The sequence below is a fragment of the Protobothrops mucrosquamatus genome, unplaced genomic scaffold, assembly GCF_001527695.2.
Source record: "Protobothrops mucrosquamatus isolate PMUCROS unplaced genomic scaffold, P.Mucros_1.0 scaffold4262, whole genome shotgun sequence".
Lineage (NCBI taxonomy): Eukaryota > Metazoa > Chordata > Lepidosauria > Squamata > Viperidae > Protobothrops > Protobothrops mucrosquamatus.
The window spans coordinates 60,521-77,472 of record NW_015390180.1 but is presented as its reverse complement, the minus strand read 5'-3'; the positions used below and the strand labels follow the sequence as shown (position 1 = coordinate 77,472).

General features: G+C 49.8%; 1 protein-coding gene across 1 annotated transcript; it reads right to left on the bottom strand.

Annotated features, from left to right (window-relative positions):
• Window positions 1–5,997: 5,997 nt before the first annotated feature.
• LOC107298761 (kinesin light chain 1) lies at window positions 5,998–14,498 on the bottom strand. The gene is made up of 9 exons (XM_015828125.1): window positions 14,482–14,498; window positions 13,754–13,927; window positions 12,954–13,026; window positions 12,091–12,313; window positions 11,768–11,855; window positions 10,583–10,684; window positions 9,737–9,910; window positions 9,098–9,197; window positions 5,998–6,042 (listed from the first exon to the last, which is right to left on the bottom strand). The coding sequence occupies exons 2-9, from the start codon at window positions 13,832–13,834 to the stop codon at window positions 5,999–6,001; spliced, it is 885 nt and encodes a 294-aa protein (XP_015683611.1). The 5' UTR covers window positions 13,835–13,927; window positions 14,482–14,498; the 3' UTR covers window position 5,998.
• Between the last annotated feature and the right edge of the window lie 2,454 nt (window positions 14,499–16,952).

Here is a 16,952-nt window from a genome sequence, read left to right as displayed (position 1 = left end):
TCTCATTTCCCTTCACCCCCTCCTGCAAGGGGCTGTGCTTCACAAAGCAACATAATTGTGCGTATTCCCAACTCGAATTCCTCCTTTCCAGCCAGGATGACTCACACATCCGTGTCCTGCCTGCTCTTCTTTCGCTTAGTCATTTTCCTGTCTTCGGTGTGCTTGTCCCGGTGAGCAAATCTGCAATCTTGGGTGAGCTCAGCGCAAAGGGAATGTGGCACAACCTGAATTTAAGCCGGATGCTGGGTTCACGGCCCCGTTCAGCTTCACATCCGGATTCACACCATCGACCAAGGAGCAGGTGTATAAAAACTAGATAAATAAATGTATTAATCTCTCTGCTGAGCCTGCTCTGAGCAACACGCCTATCCGACATTGGTAATCCCGGTTAAAAGTGGACACCGTGATATGTTAACAGGGTTTCCTGCCTGAGCAGGGGGTTGGACTAGAAGACCTCCAAGGTCCCTTCCAATTCTCTTATTCTATTCTATTCTACTCTATTCTATTCTATTCTATTCTATTCTATACTATTCTATTCTATTCTTATTCCATAATTCTATTCTATTCTATTCTATTCTATTCTATACTATTCTATTCTATTCTATTCTATTCTTATTCCATAATTCTATTGTATTCTATTCCTATTATTATTCTATTCTATTCTATATCATCTATTCTATTCTATTCTATATCATCTATTCTATTCTATTCTATTCTATTCTATTCTATTCTTATTCCATAATTCTATTCTATTCTATTTCTATTATTATTCTATTCTATTCTATATCATCTATTCTATTCTATATCATATATTCTATTCTATTCTATATCATCTATTCTATTCTATTCTATTCTATTCTATTCTTATTTCATAATTCTATTGTATTCTATTCCTATTATTATTCTATTCTATTCTATATCATATATTCTATTCTATTCTTATTCCATAATTCTATTGTATTCTATTTCTATTATTCTATTCTATTCTATTCTATTCTATTCTATTCTATTCTATTCTATTCTATTCTATTCTATTCTATTCTATTCCTATTATTATTCTATTCTATTCTATTCAAAAGTCAAACAATATCCACGAGGCAGGCCTGTTGCGCAGCTGAACCATCACACTGTTGGGGCCTCGAATTTTCTAAACAATTTCTTCATTTCTCCGCAGGTGACAATAAACCAATTTGGATGCATGCCGAAGAACGAGAAGAATGTAAGGTATTTCGGCGGCTTGGCCGAGATTCAAAGGCTAGCTTGTTTTCGCCCGGGATACGGGGACCGTATCCAAACCAACCCGATTCCTTCCCTTTAATTATTTTTTTTTTAATCTTGTTTTCCCCTTTAGGATAAGTACCGAGAAAACAGCGCGCCCTACAGAGAATATGGCAGCTGGTACAAAGCCTGTAAGATGGACAGGTAAGAGGCCATCGGTGAGAGAAGCTAACCATTTAATCGGATCGGAGAGAATTTGCTGTTCAAGAAGAGGTTGGACCGCCATTCGTCCAGAAGAGTATACAGGGCAGGGTTCTCCAAACCTGGCCACTTTAAGACTGCTGAACTTCATCTCCCAGAATTCCCCAGCCAGCAAACTTGGCCACTTTTAAAACTTGTGGACTTCAACTCCCAGAATTCTCCAGCCAGCAAACTTGGCCACTTTTAAGACATGCTGGCTGGAGAATTCTGGGAGTTGAAGTCCTCAAGTCTTAAAGTGGCCGAGTTTGGGGACCCCTGATCTAGACCGACAGCAGAGCTGTCTCTTAATGCTGGCTGGGGAATTCTGGGAATCCACAAATCTTTAAAGCGGCCAAAGTTATGGGGTCTTCTGCCTTGGGCAGGGGGTTGGACTAGATGACCTTCAAGGTCCCTTCCAACTTTATTATTATTAGTGCCGGCCGTTGCAGTGGGCATACAATCTGGGCCCTGGGCAACCGGCTCGCATTGAAAAAAAACAGTTGCAGGCTGGGATTCGCTTAACGACGTGATCCCCAGCCTTGATGGTCTCTTCCCCTCCCCCCCAGCCTCACCGTCAACGCCACTCTGAAGAGTTTGGGAGCTCTGTATCGGCGCCAGGGCAAGGTGGAAGCCGCCGAGACGCTGGAAGAATGTGCCCACAAGTCACGCAAGCAGGCAAGCGTGTTTTTTTCTTTCTTTCCCTGGGTCATAAGCCGAGGAATCTCTGTCACTGCATACTCATATGCCCATCTTCATTGGACACGGATTAATATTCCTGTTTCTACCCTTTTCCTGCGTTTCCCAGGGCATCGACGCCTTCAACCAGAGCAAAATCGTGGAGCTCCTCAAGGATGGGAATCGGGCCGAACAGCGGCCGAGCCGGGACGGCACTCCCGGCGCCAGGAAGTGCGAGAACGAAACCGAATCAGAAGAAGGAGTAGCCGAGTGGTCCGGGGTGAGGAAGAAGAAAAACTGGACGCTTCCTAAGCTACAGAATATGCCTCTAAAATGAGGAGGAGAAAAACCAACAAACGTAGAATTGAGGGTTTTGTCTGGATGGTGGCCGGGTTCACACAATGTGAAAAAAACCAGGTTTGCTTAAAATACTGTGGCCTGGAGTTCCAGAAGCCACTAAAACCCTAGACTGGGGTTAAGCCCCAAGTGATTCGAACCACATTACAGCTTTCTCAACTTCAGCAACTTTAAGAAGTGGCTGGCTGGGGAATTCTGGGAGTTGAAGTCCGCACCTCTCTTAAAGCAAGTTGGCTAGGGAATTCTGGGAGACAAAAGTCCACATATTTTAAAGTCTGCTGGGTAGGGAATTCTGGGAGTTGAAGTCCAGCCATCTTAAAGCATGTTCATTGGGGAAATTTTTGAGTCCACGTATTTTAAAACTTGCTGGCTGGAGGATTCTGGGAGTTGAAGTCCACCCCTCTTAAAGCATACTGGCTGGGGGATTCTGGGAGTGGAAGTCCACCCATCTTAAAGCAGGCTGGCTGGGGGATTCTGGGAGTTGAAGTCCACCCCTCTTAAAGCATGCTGGCTGGGGGATTCTGGGAGTTGAAGTCCACCCATCTTAAAGCATACTGGCTGGGGGATTCTGGGAGCTGAAGTCCACCCATCTTAAAGCAGCCGAGGTTGAAAAAAATTGGCTTAGCATGAAGAATACACGAAAAACCCACCTTGATCTGTTCCCCAAACATACCCCCAGCTGCCAGGCAGGGACTACACCTCCCTAAATCCTTTGCTGCCTGGCTGGGAATTTTGGCAGCCGTTGTCCCGACACCATCGAAGCCCGGTGTCGCCATTTGCAGCATCCCGGCTTCCTTGCCGCCTGAAAGACGGAGTCAAGCTGTGGGTCTTTCGCTCTCCCAGGTGGGCTCCGGAGCTCTGCGGCGTAGCGGCTCTTTCGGGAAACTGCGGGACGCGCTGCGACGGAGCAGCGAGATGCTGGTCAAGAAGCTTCAAGGGAGCGGCCCGCAGGAACCGAGGAATCCAGGGTGAGTTTCCGTTTGGGGGGAATCCGGAGAAAACGGGAAGCCCCCATACTGCATCTCCTTTATTTTTTATTTTTTTTAAAGTTTGGAACGAGAGGTTATTTTGCTACCTGATTCTCATGTCGTCCCGATCGTCTTAATTTGTCTACGACCAAAAACGGAGGTCCAAATTTCTATGGCAGCTGTTAAGGGAGTCTTGCTCCATTTTACAACCTCGCTTGCTTGTTGTTAAGTGCAACCGGCTTCCCTCGTTGACGTCGCTTGCCGGAAGGTCGCAAAAAGGGGATCACGTGACCCCGGGACGCTGCAACCGTCGTAAATACGAGCCCGTTGCCAAGCTGTCCGAGTTTTAATCACGTGACCAAAGGGACGCTGTAGGTGTCATTAAGTGGGAAAGAAACGGTCCTAGGTCCCTTTTTCCGGTGCCGTTGTAGCTTTGAACGGTCACTAAACGAACTGGGGTAAGTCGAGGACGTGGTTTAGTAAGCGATTTGTATATATGTGGGTTTAGTAAAAGATGGTGCAAGTGTTGCTGGCCGAAATGAAGTGGCCAAGAGATTTCAGTCCTTAAATGCTGATCGCCCAAAGTGGATCCCCTTCTGGTTTCTCTCGCTGCAGGATGAAAAGGGCCAGTTCGCTCAACTTCCTGAACAAGAGCCTAGAAGAAGAGCCCAGCCAGGTAACACACCTGGGGGAAGCTGCCCAACTTTCTCCTTTGGACTGGGCCCCTCTGGGGAGGCTGGCCTGGAGGGAAGGAGGGAGGCAGCCAGACTCGGTTTACAACAATGTCCGGGCTCCAGTTGGCAGGTTGTGGCCTGTCCGTCTTCGCCAGCGCCCAGTTGGGCAGAGGAGCTCAGATGTTTTCATGACGGAGGGAGGGAGGGAGGAAGGAAGGAAGATGGGTGGAAAGGAAGGAAGGAAAATGGATGAGAAGGAAAGGAAGGAAGGAAGGAAGGAGGGTGAAAAGGAAGATGGATGGGAAGGAAGGAAGGAAAATGGGAGAGAAGGGAGGAAGGAAGGAAGGAAGGAAGGAAGGAAGGAAGGAAGGAAGGAAGGAAGGAAGGAAGGAAGGAAGGAAGGAAGATGGGTGAAAAGGAAGATGGATGGGAAGGAAGGAAGGAAAATGGGTGAGAAGGAAAGAAGGAAGATGGGTGAAAAGGAAGATGGATGGGAAGGAAGGAAAATGGGTGAGAAGGGAGGGAGGGAGGGAGGAAGGAAGATGGGTGGAAAGTAAGGAAGGAAAATGGGTGGGAAGGAAGGAAGGAAAGAAAAAAAGAAAGAGAAACAAAAGAAAGGGAGGGAGGGAAGAAAGGAAATGGGTGGGAAGAAAGGATGAGAAGAGAAAGGGAGGGAAGTGGAAGGGAAGAGGAAGGAAAGAAGGGATGAAGGAAGGAAGGAGAAGTGAAATGAAAGGGGTGACAACCCCCCCCCCAAAAAAAAAAACTGTTGAGAGGCACAGCCACCATCCCTCCCTCTTCCCTCTTCTGCTCTTTCCCTCTCCAGGGCTCTGGCAGCCTCTGCGACAGCCGAGGCTTAAGCGCCAGCAACGTCGACCTGCCCCACCGAAGGTCTCTGATGGCGTGACGTCCTCCGTGGCTCAGGCTGGGTCGAGCGGCGGCAATCCGGACCGCTTCAAGCTTCCGCCTGGACCCTCGTCCCCCGAGAATTCCCCGACCCTTGTTGGCCTAGGGCTCCCGCCATTGCGGCTCAGACACAGCGGTGGGCCCAAGTCTCTCTTTCCCCTTCACGGGTGTGCCCTGGGCGCCCCACAAGCACACCCACCCACCCACCCAACATCTCCCTCTCCCCTTCCCCAGCATGTTGCCTCCGTGGCCCTCCTCCTCGGCCCTGGCCACCGAGGGCCACCCCCTCCTCTAACTCCACATTAACGCAGGATGCCTCGATTCGTGGCAAGACACCACGGATCGCGTCCTGTTGGGGGGCCCGAGGGACCCCCGAAGCTGCATGATTTTTCAAGGCCTCTTCCCGGGAAGGTCGAGCAGGAGCAATCGAGGGAAAATATAGTCTCCTGGGGTTCCAGCGACGGCTTTTGCGCTCGTGTGTTGCAAAAACCGGGTGCAACCCACCCACCTTAATGTGTCCTTCTGCAAAGGCAGAATAATCTCGCTTAAGGATCCTTTTAATGGGCTCGCTTCTCGCCTTCCGCAATTAGTGGATCCTTTCTGTTTTAGGATCGGTTGTGCCCGGCCTCAGGGAGACCCCACCCAGCCCATCCTCTCTCTCTCTCTCTCTAAATCCCTTCCCTCTTCTCCTCCATCTGCACTGGATTTTTTTATTTATTTTGAGCGGGGACCACCTGGATTACGATATATACTGTAGCTTCTGCGGCCTCTTAATTCCAGGGCTCGCTTACTGACGGAATACCCTGTGTCCGTGCCAATATTCCTCTCTCGTTCTTCCCTGCTCCTCTCCTTTCTCCCTTCCACATTTGGTTGCTTTATTTTTTTTTTCCAACTGCCTGAGCTNTCTTCTTCCCTTCTTCCTCTCTTCCTTCTCCTTCTTCACCCTTCTTTTTCCTTTATTTATTTTGCCTTCTGTTCAGTCGTGTCCGACTGGAGTCCTGCAACTAGAAAATCAAAAGTCATATGAATCTCCAAGGCTGTTTTTAGGGAGCTGACTAGATGATCTCCTCAGCTCTCGCGTTCCACACAGCAAGCCAATCCCTACTTAAATGTGTGGTTGTGTTTTTAGACGTGTACACGCCCTAGGAACACACCCACGTATTGTGGAGAGAATAAAAGGTGGCTGGTTTGATCCCGGACGCTGCAACCGTCATAAATATGGGTCGGTAACCTCCAAACTTTGATCACTTGGCCACAGAGGTGCTGGAACCGTCGTAACTGTGAAAAACGGTCATAGGTCACATTTTCCAGTGCCGTCGTAACTTTGAACAGTCGTTAAACGAATGTAAGTCAAGGATTACCCGGTATATAGATAGAGAACGTATTTTACAATACTGTATAATAAATTCCACAAAGAAATAGTACGTGTAAGTTTGTATATGTGAATTTATAAACCGGTTTGACTAGACCCAGTTGGTAGATGCGAAATATTAAATAACATCTATTTAAATGTTTCACATATAAACTGCGTCTAAAGGGTGATGTCATTAGATCAAATTTAAATAATATCTTTCAATATTTTGCATATAAACTGGGTCTAAGTGGTCATATTAGATCTAATTTAAATATCTAATTTCAATATTTTGCATATAAACGGTCTAAATGGTCATTACATCTTATTTAAATATCTAATTATTTAAATATTTCGCATATAAACCGAGTCTAAATGGTCATATCATTAGATCTAATTTAAATATCTAATTTCAATATTTTGCATATAAACGGTCTAAATGGTCATCATTACATCTTATTTATTTCAATATTTTGCATATAAACTGGGTCTAAGTGGCCATATCATTTGATCCTATTTCAATAATATCCAATCAGGTTCTTTAATATCTAATTAAGTACATAATTATACTGCTGTATAATGGCACCCTATAATAACGGCCCTGAGGCCCAAGCGGCGAAGACTCAATTTCCCAGAGTGCCTCTGGGCAGCGGCCATGACGAGAAAGACAACTCCAGAGGGCGGGGCGAGGCAAGGATTGGCGACGTCAACGCAAGGAAGCCGGCATCTCCATTTCCCGTCAGGCCGCGCGGCCGGAAAAAAAAAAAGCGAGAGAGCTAAATATGAGGTCCCTCCTCCTTTAAAAGGAGGAAAAAAAAGTCAGCGCGAAGACTACGCCTCCCGGCGTGCCCCGCGCGGGCTGCGCTTGCGCAGTAATAAAATCGTCCCTGCGGGGTGAGGGCGGGGGAGAGGCGGCCATCTTGTGCGAGAAGCCACCGGAGGCGCCAGGCAGGAAGCCCCGAAGGAGGCCGGAGGAAGGAAGGAAGGAAGGAAAGAAAGCAGGAAGGAAGGAAGGAAGGCAGGGAGAAGAAGCCGCGAGCAGAGCCGCCCGCCCGCCGCGGAGGAGCCGCCGCCGCCGCCGCCATGAACCCCGAGTAGTGAGTGTCGCCTGCCGCCGGGGAGGCTCCGTGAGGGAAGAAAGGAGGGAAGCGGCGATCTCCGCCTCAGCCAGGCCGGGAAGGACGCCCTCCTGCCTCGTCCGGCTCGTGGACAGCCGGACTAGAAGCCCCATCGTCCCCGCCCGGGGTTGGGGTCTCCTGAGGGGACGGACTACACGCCCCATCAGCCACCCCCTCCCCGGGCCTTCGTGGTTCCTAAGTGAGTGGGGTGGGGGGATGGGCCGCGTTTCCCATCATCCCTAGGCCGGGCGGCTTTGTAATCCCTTCATGGGGAGGGGAGGTGGGGTTGCGGCCCCATCGTCCACGGCTGGGGGAGTGACACACCCCCTCCCCAAAGTTGGGGCCTTCTGAAGGGTGGAATTGTCATCCATGCTCCACGGCAGGGACAGTTTCCACCCCCAGGGTGTTTACTTTTGGGGGAGTGGGGTGGTGGCCCCATCATCCACAGCAGGGCTCTTTTCCCCCTCCCCCAGGGTGTTTCCTATTGGGAGAGTGGGCTTGTGGACCCATCATCCAAAGCAGGGCTCGTTTCCCCCTCCCCCCCAGGGTGTTTCCTGTTGGGAGGATGGGGTAGTGGCCCCATCATCCACAGCAGGGCTGCTTTCCCCCCAGGGTATTTCCTGTTGGGAGGATGCCGTGGTGGCCCATCATCCCCAGAAAGGCCAATATCTCCCCAGGGTGGTCCCTATTGGGAGAGGGGGCTTGCAACCCCATCATCCACAGCTGCAGCCCCCTCTCCCCTGGAGTTGGGCAGCCAATAACATTTTCATTAAAAATACTAAACTCGTCATCTTTCCTCCTTTCCTGTCATGGAATTATAACCCCATAATCCCCAACTGGGTAAACCTCCCCCATGGTTGGCTCCCCCTTCAGACAAGTAGGGATTGCCGCCCCATCATCCACAGCAAGGCCAATTTTCTCTCCAACATTGCTCCCTTTTGCTTCCCCCCCAAACCAAAACCATCATTCCCAGCTGACACAGCCTTATGGATTTATAGGTGTAAACAGCTTATTACTCAGACTGGAATATTTGGATCCTCTTCAGTGATGGCAAAAAAGGGCCAAGACAGAAATGATTTTAGAGACCATGCAGCAGAGAGAATGGAGCACCCACAGGGCTGGAGGTATATTAAATATCTTGGGAATAATATTAAACTATCGAAAGTTATTTTTTATGTGATTGATAGAATAAAACTTATTTTAAATCTACAAATTGATAGTATATATGAAGGGAAAAAGAGAGGAAATGTTCATGGTAGCAATTTGAAATCTGTACTAATGATATTTGTATGTAATTGAATTATTACTATCCAACCGCCACGTTGCTTTTCAAATATGTGAATGTAATATTAGAAAATCAATAAAATTTGTAAAAAAAAATGTTTTCAGAGACACCGAATGTTGTAAGAAAAGGTGTTTTATATTGTTTGATGGTTTTTATATATTTTTTAGCTTTTTAAATCCCTTGCACGCCACCCTAGCTATTTTTCCAGTTTTCCAAGAAGTCCTAAGCCAGGCTCGGCCATCTTTCCGGAAGGTCGTGCCCCCCCCCCGCCCCCAAGTGATGGGAAGATTTGCTCCCGGGCTTACCGTTGACCGATCCAAACTCCCTTTCATGTGCCTGGGTCAGGATCTCCTTGTTGAGAGCCTCGGCTTCCTTGTATTTCCCTTGCTTGAGGTAAGAGGAGGCCTGCGAGGACACAAATCCAGAGGTCAGAGGGAAGAAACAAGCCAGGTTTCGGGTGATTCTAGCTTTTTGGGGGGGGGCTGCCCCTTCTCCCCCAAACCAACTTTGCCAGGTTGGCTTTCCAAAGGTCACGTCACGAGAGGAGAGAGCGATGGGGAGGGAGGAGGAAAAAAAAAAGATGATAACCTGGACGGTGAGAACAATTAACCAGTGGAACGACCTGCCTCCAGAAGCGGTTAATGCTCTGACACTGGAGGTTTTTAAGAAGAGACTGGACAGCTCTTTGTCTGGAATGGTATAGGGTTTCCTGCCTGAGCAGGGGGTTGGACTAGATGACCTCCAAGGTCCCTTCCAACTCTGTCTATTCCACTCCACTTCAGAAGCGGTGAATGCTCCAACACTGGAAGTTTTTAAGAAGAGACTGGACAGTCTTTTGTCCGACATGGTATAGGGTTTCCTGCTTGGGCAGGGGGTTCAGCTAGATGACCTCCAAGGTCCCTTCCAATGATATTATTATCATCATCATCAAAGGCCCAACTCACCAGATTGTTCTTGGTCTTGGCTACATTTCGATCGTTGGGGCCCAGGTGCAATTCGTAGATCTCTAGGGCCCGCTGGTAATAGTACTGGACCTCTTCATATTTCCCCTGGTTTTGGCAAAGGAAGGCCAGGTTGTTCAACAGCTTGGCTACGTCCGGGTGGTCTTTTCCAAGCACCTGGATGGAGGAAGAGGCAGCCACATTCAGACATTTTCAGCAAGCACACACACACACACACCAAGGCCTGTCCCTTGGGCCACCCAAAACTTGTTCCGGCCCAGGATCTCTGCAGCTTCAGAAAGCAAACCACTTGGACAGTAAAATGGGTGGCGTGCAGGCAGTCCTCGATTTACAACGATTGAGCTCAACATTTATGTTGCTCAGGGAGACAGTTGTGAGAGAGTTTTGCTCCATTTTACGACCTTTTGCGCCTCAGTTGTTAAGGGGAATGCTGCAGCTGTTAAGTTAGTCACACCGTCATTAAGTGAACCCGGCTTCCCCCGTTGACTTGGCTGGTCGGAAGGTCACAAGAGGGGACACCGCGACAATCATAAATAGGAATCCGCTGCCGAGTGTCTGAATTTGGACTGCGCGGGGAGGCTGCAACGGTCGCAAGTGTGAAAAACGGCCCTAAGTTCCGTTTTGTAATGTCAAACGATCCCTAAAAGGACTGTCGTAAGCCAAGGACGACCTTTTTTTTAACGTCCTAAACCAGCCTGATAAGGGTGGGCTACAAGTGATTACTGATTTTAAAGGCTAAAAGGCTTTTTTCAGTGACACTGCAATTTTGAACTGTCACTAAATGAACTGTCGCAAGTTGACTGTAAAATTGGAGAAATACCCAAATACCTTCTCACAAATCTCCAGGGCTCTCTTGCATAAAGGTTCGGCCTCTTTATATTTCTCTTGTTTCCCATACAGGACGGCCAGGTTGTTGAGTGTAGCAGCCACCTGTGGGAAAAGAAACAGCCTGCGTAAAATCCCAAAGGCAGGGGGATCTTCAAACCTGGCCCTTTTATGACTTCTGGACCTGGCTGAGGAATTTTGGGAGTTGAAGTCCACCAGTCATAAAAGGGCCAAGTTGGAAGACCCCCTGCCCAAAGGGATGTTAGTTACCTTCCCTGGACCCGCTTTGCAAGAAAAGGACTGTGGGAAACCTTAGCAGATGTGAACGCCAGCTTTCCCACTGTGGGATACTTCCAAGCCCAACTTTAGCTGAAGCTTTCAAATCAGAAAATGAAGGTGGCCCAGTTCCTTCAACACCGCGTTTTTCAAAATAGGACATTTTGCCATGTCCTAAATGTGGGATGTGTTACTTTGACGTGTAACCTATGTAACCGATCTGTCCCCTTCACTTAATGTCTTGTTCATGGCTGTATCTTGTCTCCGTCTACTGACTGACCACCTCTTCTAAAAACAATCCAAAAGGGACGTGGTTCGGCTAGGAAATGGGTACGAAATATCAGATACGACTTTTAAATTTTTAAATGCATGCCGGAATATACTGTCTGTACGATATCCGTGTCGTTATCTGAGCTTTGTTACCCACGCTGTTTATTGCTTGAAATGAATGAACGAATGAACAAACGAAAGAAAGAGGGAGGGAAGGAAGGAAGGAAGAAAGAGGGAGGGAGGAAGGGAGGAAGGAAGGAAATGGGAAGGAATAAAGAAAGGAAAGAAATGGGAATGTGGGTAGGTAGGTAGGTAGGTAGAAAGGAAGGGTGGGTGGGTGGGTGGGAAGGAAGGAGGGAGGGGAAGGAAAGGGAGACAGGGAAGGGAAGATGAAAGGAATGGAAAGAGAAAGGGAGGAAGGAAATGGGAAGGAATAAAGGAAGGAAATAGGAATGAGGCAAGGAAGGAAAGGGAGGGAGGGAGGGAGGAAGGGGAAGGAAAGGGAGAAAGGGAAGGGAAGATAAAGGAAAGAAAAAGAGAGGAAAGGAAAGGGAAAAGTAACATATAAAAGAAACGGAAGATTATACAGTCTTTAAAATCCTGCCATCAGAGCCGAGAGGGGAGGTCCCAGCCTGCACTTACAGCTGGGTGGTCTTTTCCCAGGGTCTTTTCCCGGATAGCCAAAGCATCGTTGAGAAGGTGGGCAGCTTCCTTATATTTATTTTGGTCTCTGGTGAGAAGGAAAAAAAAACCACATATTTAGTTTCTTAGATTCAAGTACTGAAGAAGTTCTGGGAGTCGAAGCCCACAAGTCCAAGTTTGCTGGCTGGGGAATTCTGGGCGTTGAAGTCCACAAGTCTGAAAGGGGCCAAGTTTGGGGACCCCCGGGTTAAAGTAAAAGCAGGGCCATTTTGTGTCTCTCCCACCCACCCCAACCACCCAAGCACCACCACTGAGTTCCCCACCTGTACACCAGCGCCAGAATATTCAGCATTGTCACCACATCGGGGTGATCGTGACCCGACGTTTTCTCCAGGTCCTCCAGAGCCTGCGTGCAGAGCAGGACGGCCACCTCGTAGCGCCCCTGGGAAGTGTACTGGACCACCAGATTGTGCAACGTCCATAGACGGGCCGGGATCTCGTAGCCCCACTGCTGGGCCACCGACACTCTGCTGTAGTAAATTTGCCCTGCAGAGACAGACCTGGCCAATCAGCTGGAAAGAGCCCGTGAGAGTATTCCCCGTAGAAATAAAGGCAGTCCTCGGCTTGTAACAGCACAAAATAATAGAATGATAACAGTGGGAAGGGACCTTGGAGGTCTTCTAGTCCAGCCTCCTGCTCAAATACAATAATAACAGAGTAACAGGGATGGAAGGGACCTTGGAGGTCTTCTAGCCCAACCCCCTGCTCAAGCAGGAGACCCTATCCTATTCCAGACAAATGGCTGTCCGGTCTCTTCTTAAAAACCTCCAGTGATGGAGCACCCACAACTTCTGGTGGCAAGCTGTTCCATTGGTTAATTGACCTCACTGTCAGGAAGTTTCTCCTTAGTTCTAGGTTGCTTCTCTCCTTGATGAGTTTCCATCCATTGCTTCTTGTCCTGCCTTCAGGCGCTTTGGAGAATAGCTTGACCCCCCTCTTCATTGTGGCAGCCCCTCAAATATTGGAAGATGGCTATCCTGTTACCCCTCGTCCCTCTTTTCATTAGATATACTCAGCTACAACTGTTGTTTACATGCTTTAGCCTCCCCTAATCCTCTTTCTTGTGTCACTTAACAATGACACAATGTACTGCTTAAGAATGGATTTGGGACCTTCCATAGCTTACCTGGACCCTGGTCATCGTCGTTAGGAAATAGATCGTCCAGTGTGTCTTTTGCTGCCTCCCCATTTTTCTCATCCTGGGCAAAAAAAGGAAGCAATCAAAACCTGGCATTTGCTTTCACAGGGGCTGGAAAAAAGACGGTCCTCCTTATTCCCGTTTTAGAGGGACCTTAGAGGCTATCCTATTTCAGACAAATGGTTGTCCAGTCTGTTCTTGAAAACCTCCAGTGAGGGGTGAGGGAGGGAAGAAGAAAGAAAGGAAGGAAGGAAAAAGAGGGGAGGGAGGGAGGGAAGGAAGGAGGAAAGAAGAAAGAATAGCAGAATAATAGAGTTGGAAGGGATCTTGGAGGTCTTCTAGTCCAGCCCCTACTCAATCAGGAGACATATACCATTATGGACAAATGGGTGACTAGTCCCTTCTTGAAAACCTCCAATATTAGAGCACCCACAACTTCTGGTGGGAAGCTGTTCCTCTGGTTAATCGTCCTCACCCTCAGGAAATTCCTCCTTCCTTCCAGGTTGCTTCTCTCCTCCGTTAGTTTCCATCCGTTGCTTCTCGTCCTGCCTTCTAGTGCTTTGGAGAAGAGGTGGATCCCCCCTTCTTCTTTGGAGCAGCCCCTCAAATATTCAAAGGCCCCCCTGGTCCTTCTTTTCATTAGACTAGAAGGACTAGGGGTGATATGGTAGACTCTCAACCCAACGTTTTTGTCCCTGGACCTGGGTTCAAGGCTCCCCTAACCGAGCAGGAGGAGAGACCACCTTCTCTAAATAAGGAGAACAACAACAAAACAAAACACCACCTACCGACGGGGAGACGTCCTCGTCAAACTTTTTAGTCTGGTTCATGAACTCCAGATGTTTCTTCTCCTCTTCCAGCTGGGCCATCGACTGCTCGCTCCTCTGAAGCTTCTGCTGGGTGGCGGCCAGCTCGTCCCGCAGCTACTGGTTCTCCTGCACCAGGCGCCGGACCTGAGCCTGCTGTTTATTTTGGGATGGTATTTATTTTGTCACAACAAAACTCTAAGGCAGTGATGGCAAACCTTTTAGAGACCGAGTGGCCAAACTACAACCCAAAACTTATTTATGTATTGTCGGGTGCCGGGTGGGCGTGACCCATTAGGTGGGCGTGGCCCATTCGGTGGATGTGGCTGCAGTGGTCACGGCAGACTGGGTGGGCATGGTGTGGCCACCTCAATGTTGCTCGTGGGGGCCAGGCAGGGTTGGGGGAGAACCAGGGGGTCTCTGGCAGGTGGGACGGTGGGCAGGAGGCTCATCTTGCATGGTGAGGCGAGGCAAAGCTGGGGTGCCATTGCTGCAGGGCGAGGCAGGGGCCGGGGTGGCTGCTGCCTGACACCATCCGCCTCCGCACACAGCGAGCACATGGGGGCCAACTGTGTCCATCAACAGCCACACCCTGCCGGACACCTCCAACCGGCACACTTTGAGGCTTCACAGCCCGCTGCGAATAGGAGGCCAGCCCTCCAGCAGCAGGCGGAGTAGGGGAGGGGGGATCTGGTATACTGGTTCCTTACCTCCGCCCGTCTTGTTCCGCAGCCTCATGGCAGAGGCATTGTGCAGGAGATAGCAAAACGGCCAGTTTCGGTGTGACGTGGCAAATAGCCAGTTTCGGTATGACAACATGGCAAATGGCCAGTTTTGGTGTGACGTGGCTGTTTGCTGCCGGCTGCGGCCATTTGCCGCCTCGCTGGTCGCACCCAATGCCGCTGCCATGAGGCCGCGGAACAAGCCGGGCGGGGGTAAGGAACCGGTATACCGGTTTCTTACTGCCGCCCGGCTTGTTCCGTGGCCTCATGGCAGCGGCATTGGGCAGGAAGTGGCAAATGGCAGGTTTCGGCGTGGCGCGGCTGTTTACCGCCTTGCAAATTGCCTACAGAGCCACCAAAGCAGCAGGCTTTTCACACTTACGACCGTTCCAGCACCCCTGAGGTCAAGTTCTCAAAATTTGGAGGCTTGGGCAATTAGATAGTAAATAACCTGATTAATATTATTGAAATAAGATCAAATGACATGACCCCTTAGACCCAGTTTATATGCGAAATATTGAACTAATTAGATATTTAAATAAGATGTAATGATATGACCATTTAGATCCAGTGTTTGTGGGACTATCACGAGATCAAAAGAAGTTAGAAAGTCTGATAGAACTTTTTTCTTTTTAACCGATAGTCCCACAAACACGTGGCGAAGGCTGAGAAGTGAATGGAGAAACAGAATGCAGCTGAAAGGCAGGTTAGTAAAAAAAACGCTTGGGGGAGGCGAGGGCATCTGGGCGGGGGCAGGCGTGGCAACCTTACCCTGCATGGCTTCGGCAGGTGTCTGGCAGGGGGAAGGAAGCAACTGGTCTACCACCATGCTAGCGCCGCTGCATTGCTTCTCCACCCCATTTATAGCCCTCCCCATACCTTTCTTTGTCATCACCGCCATTGCTGCTGCCATCGTCCCACGAGGCCGAGGCAGCTTAAAAACCAGGCACCCCGCCCACCCCTCTCAGCTACGTGCCTTTCTTCATCATCACCGCCATTGCTGCCGCCATTGCCACCACCCCACGAGGCTGGGCAGCCGGTGAGTGAATGCTGCCTCGTTGGGGCCTGCTGAGGCCAGTGGCCAACCGAGGCAGCTTCAGACACCAGGCTACCCCTCGACCTCCTCCTCCCCTGCGTGACCGGCCGCTGAAACTTACCACTGTCGGCTCTTGCTCGTTCACTCACTATCTGCACCAAATGTTGCTTCCGTCCAAAGTTGCTCCTTTTATAGCCTCACCCCACCCAGATCTCATGACTATTCCCAGACTCCGCATGCATAGAGAGGGGGAGGGGAGTAGCCAGGCCCGGTGTCCCTCTATCATTGGCAATGGCGCGCGTGCCAACAGAGACGGCTCTGCGTGCCGCCTGTGGCATGCGTGCCATAGGTTCACCACCACGGAACTAGACTATGAGTTAAAGATAGAATAGAGCCCCCGACATCTTGCTTGTCAGAAAGTCGCAAAAGGGGATCGTATGACCCCGGGACACTGTAACTGTCATATACATGATTCAGTTGCCAAGTGCCTGATTTTTTGATCACGTGACTGTGGGGATGCTGCCACGGTCGTAAGTATGAAAAAAAGGTCCTAAGTCACTTTTTTCAGTGCTGTTGTAACTTTGAAGTCACAATATGAACCGTTGTAACTCAAGGACTACCTGTTTTACATAGGCCAGCATGAGAATGGTGGGCTACAAGCCATTACTCATAAAAGCTAAAACATTTAAAAATACACCTGATTAAAAAACATTTTAAACAGGATGGAAATAGGAGGGACAAAGAAAGGAAACAAGGAAGGAAGGTGACAGGGAGGGTGGGAGGAAGGAAGGAAGGAAGGAAGGAAGGAAGGAGGAGAAGTGAAATGAAAGGGGTGACAAACCCCCCCTCAAACTGTTGAGAGGCACAGCCACCATCCCTCCCTCTTCCCTCTTCTGCTCTTTCCGTCTCCAGGGCTGCGGCAGCCTCTGCGACAGCCGAGGCTTAAGCGCCAGCAACGTCGACCTGCCCCACCGAAGGTCTCTGATGGCGTGACGTCCTCCGTGGCTCAGGCTGGGTCGAGCGGCGGCAATCCGGACCACTTCGAGCTTCTGCCTGGACCCTCGTCCCCCGAGAATTCCCCGACCCTTGTTGGCCTAGGGCTCCCGCCATTGCGGCTCAGACACAGCGGTGGGCCCAAGTCTCTCTTTCCCCTTCACGGGTGTGCCCTGGGCGCCCCACAAGCACACCCACCCACCCACCCAATATCTCCCTCTCCCCCTCCCCAGCATGTTGCCTCCGTGGCCCTCCTCCTTGGCCCCGGCCACCGAGGGCCACCCCCTCCTCTAACTCCACATTAACGCAGGATGCCTCGATTCGTGGCAAGACACCACGGATCGCGTCCTGTTGGGGGGCCGAGGGACCCCCGAAGCTGCATGATTTTTCAAGGCCTCTTCCCGGGAAGGTCGAGCAGGAGCAATCGAGG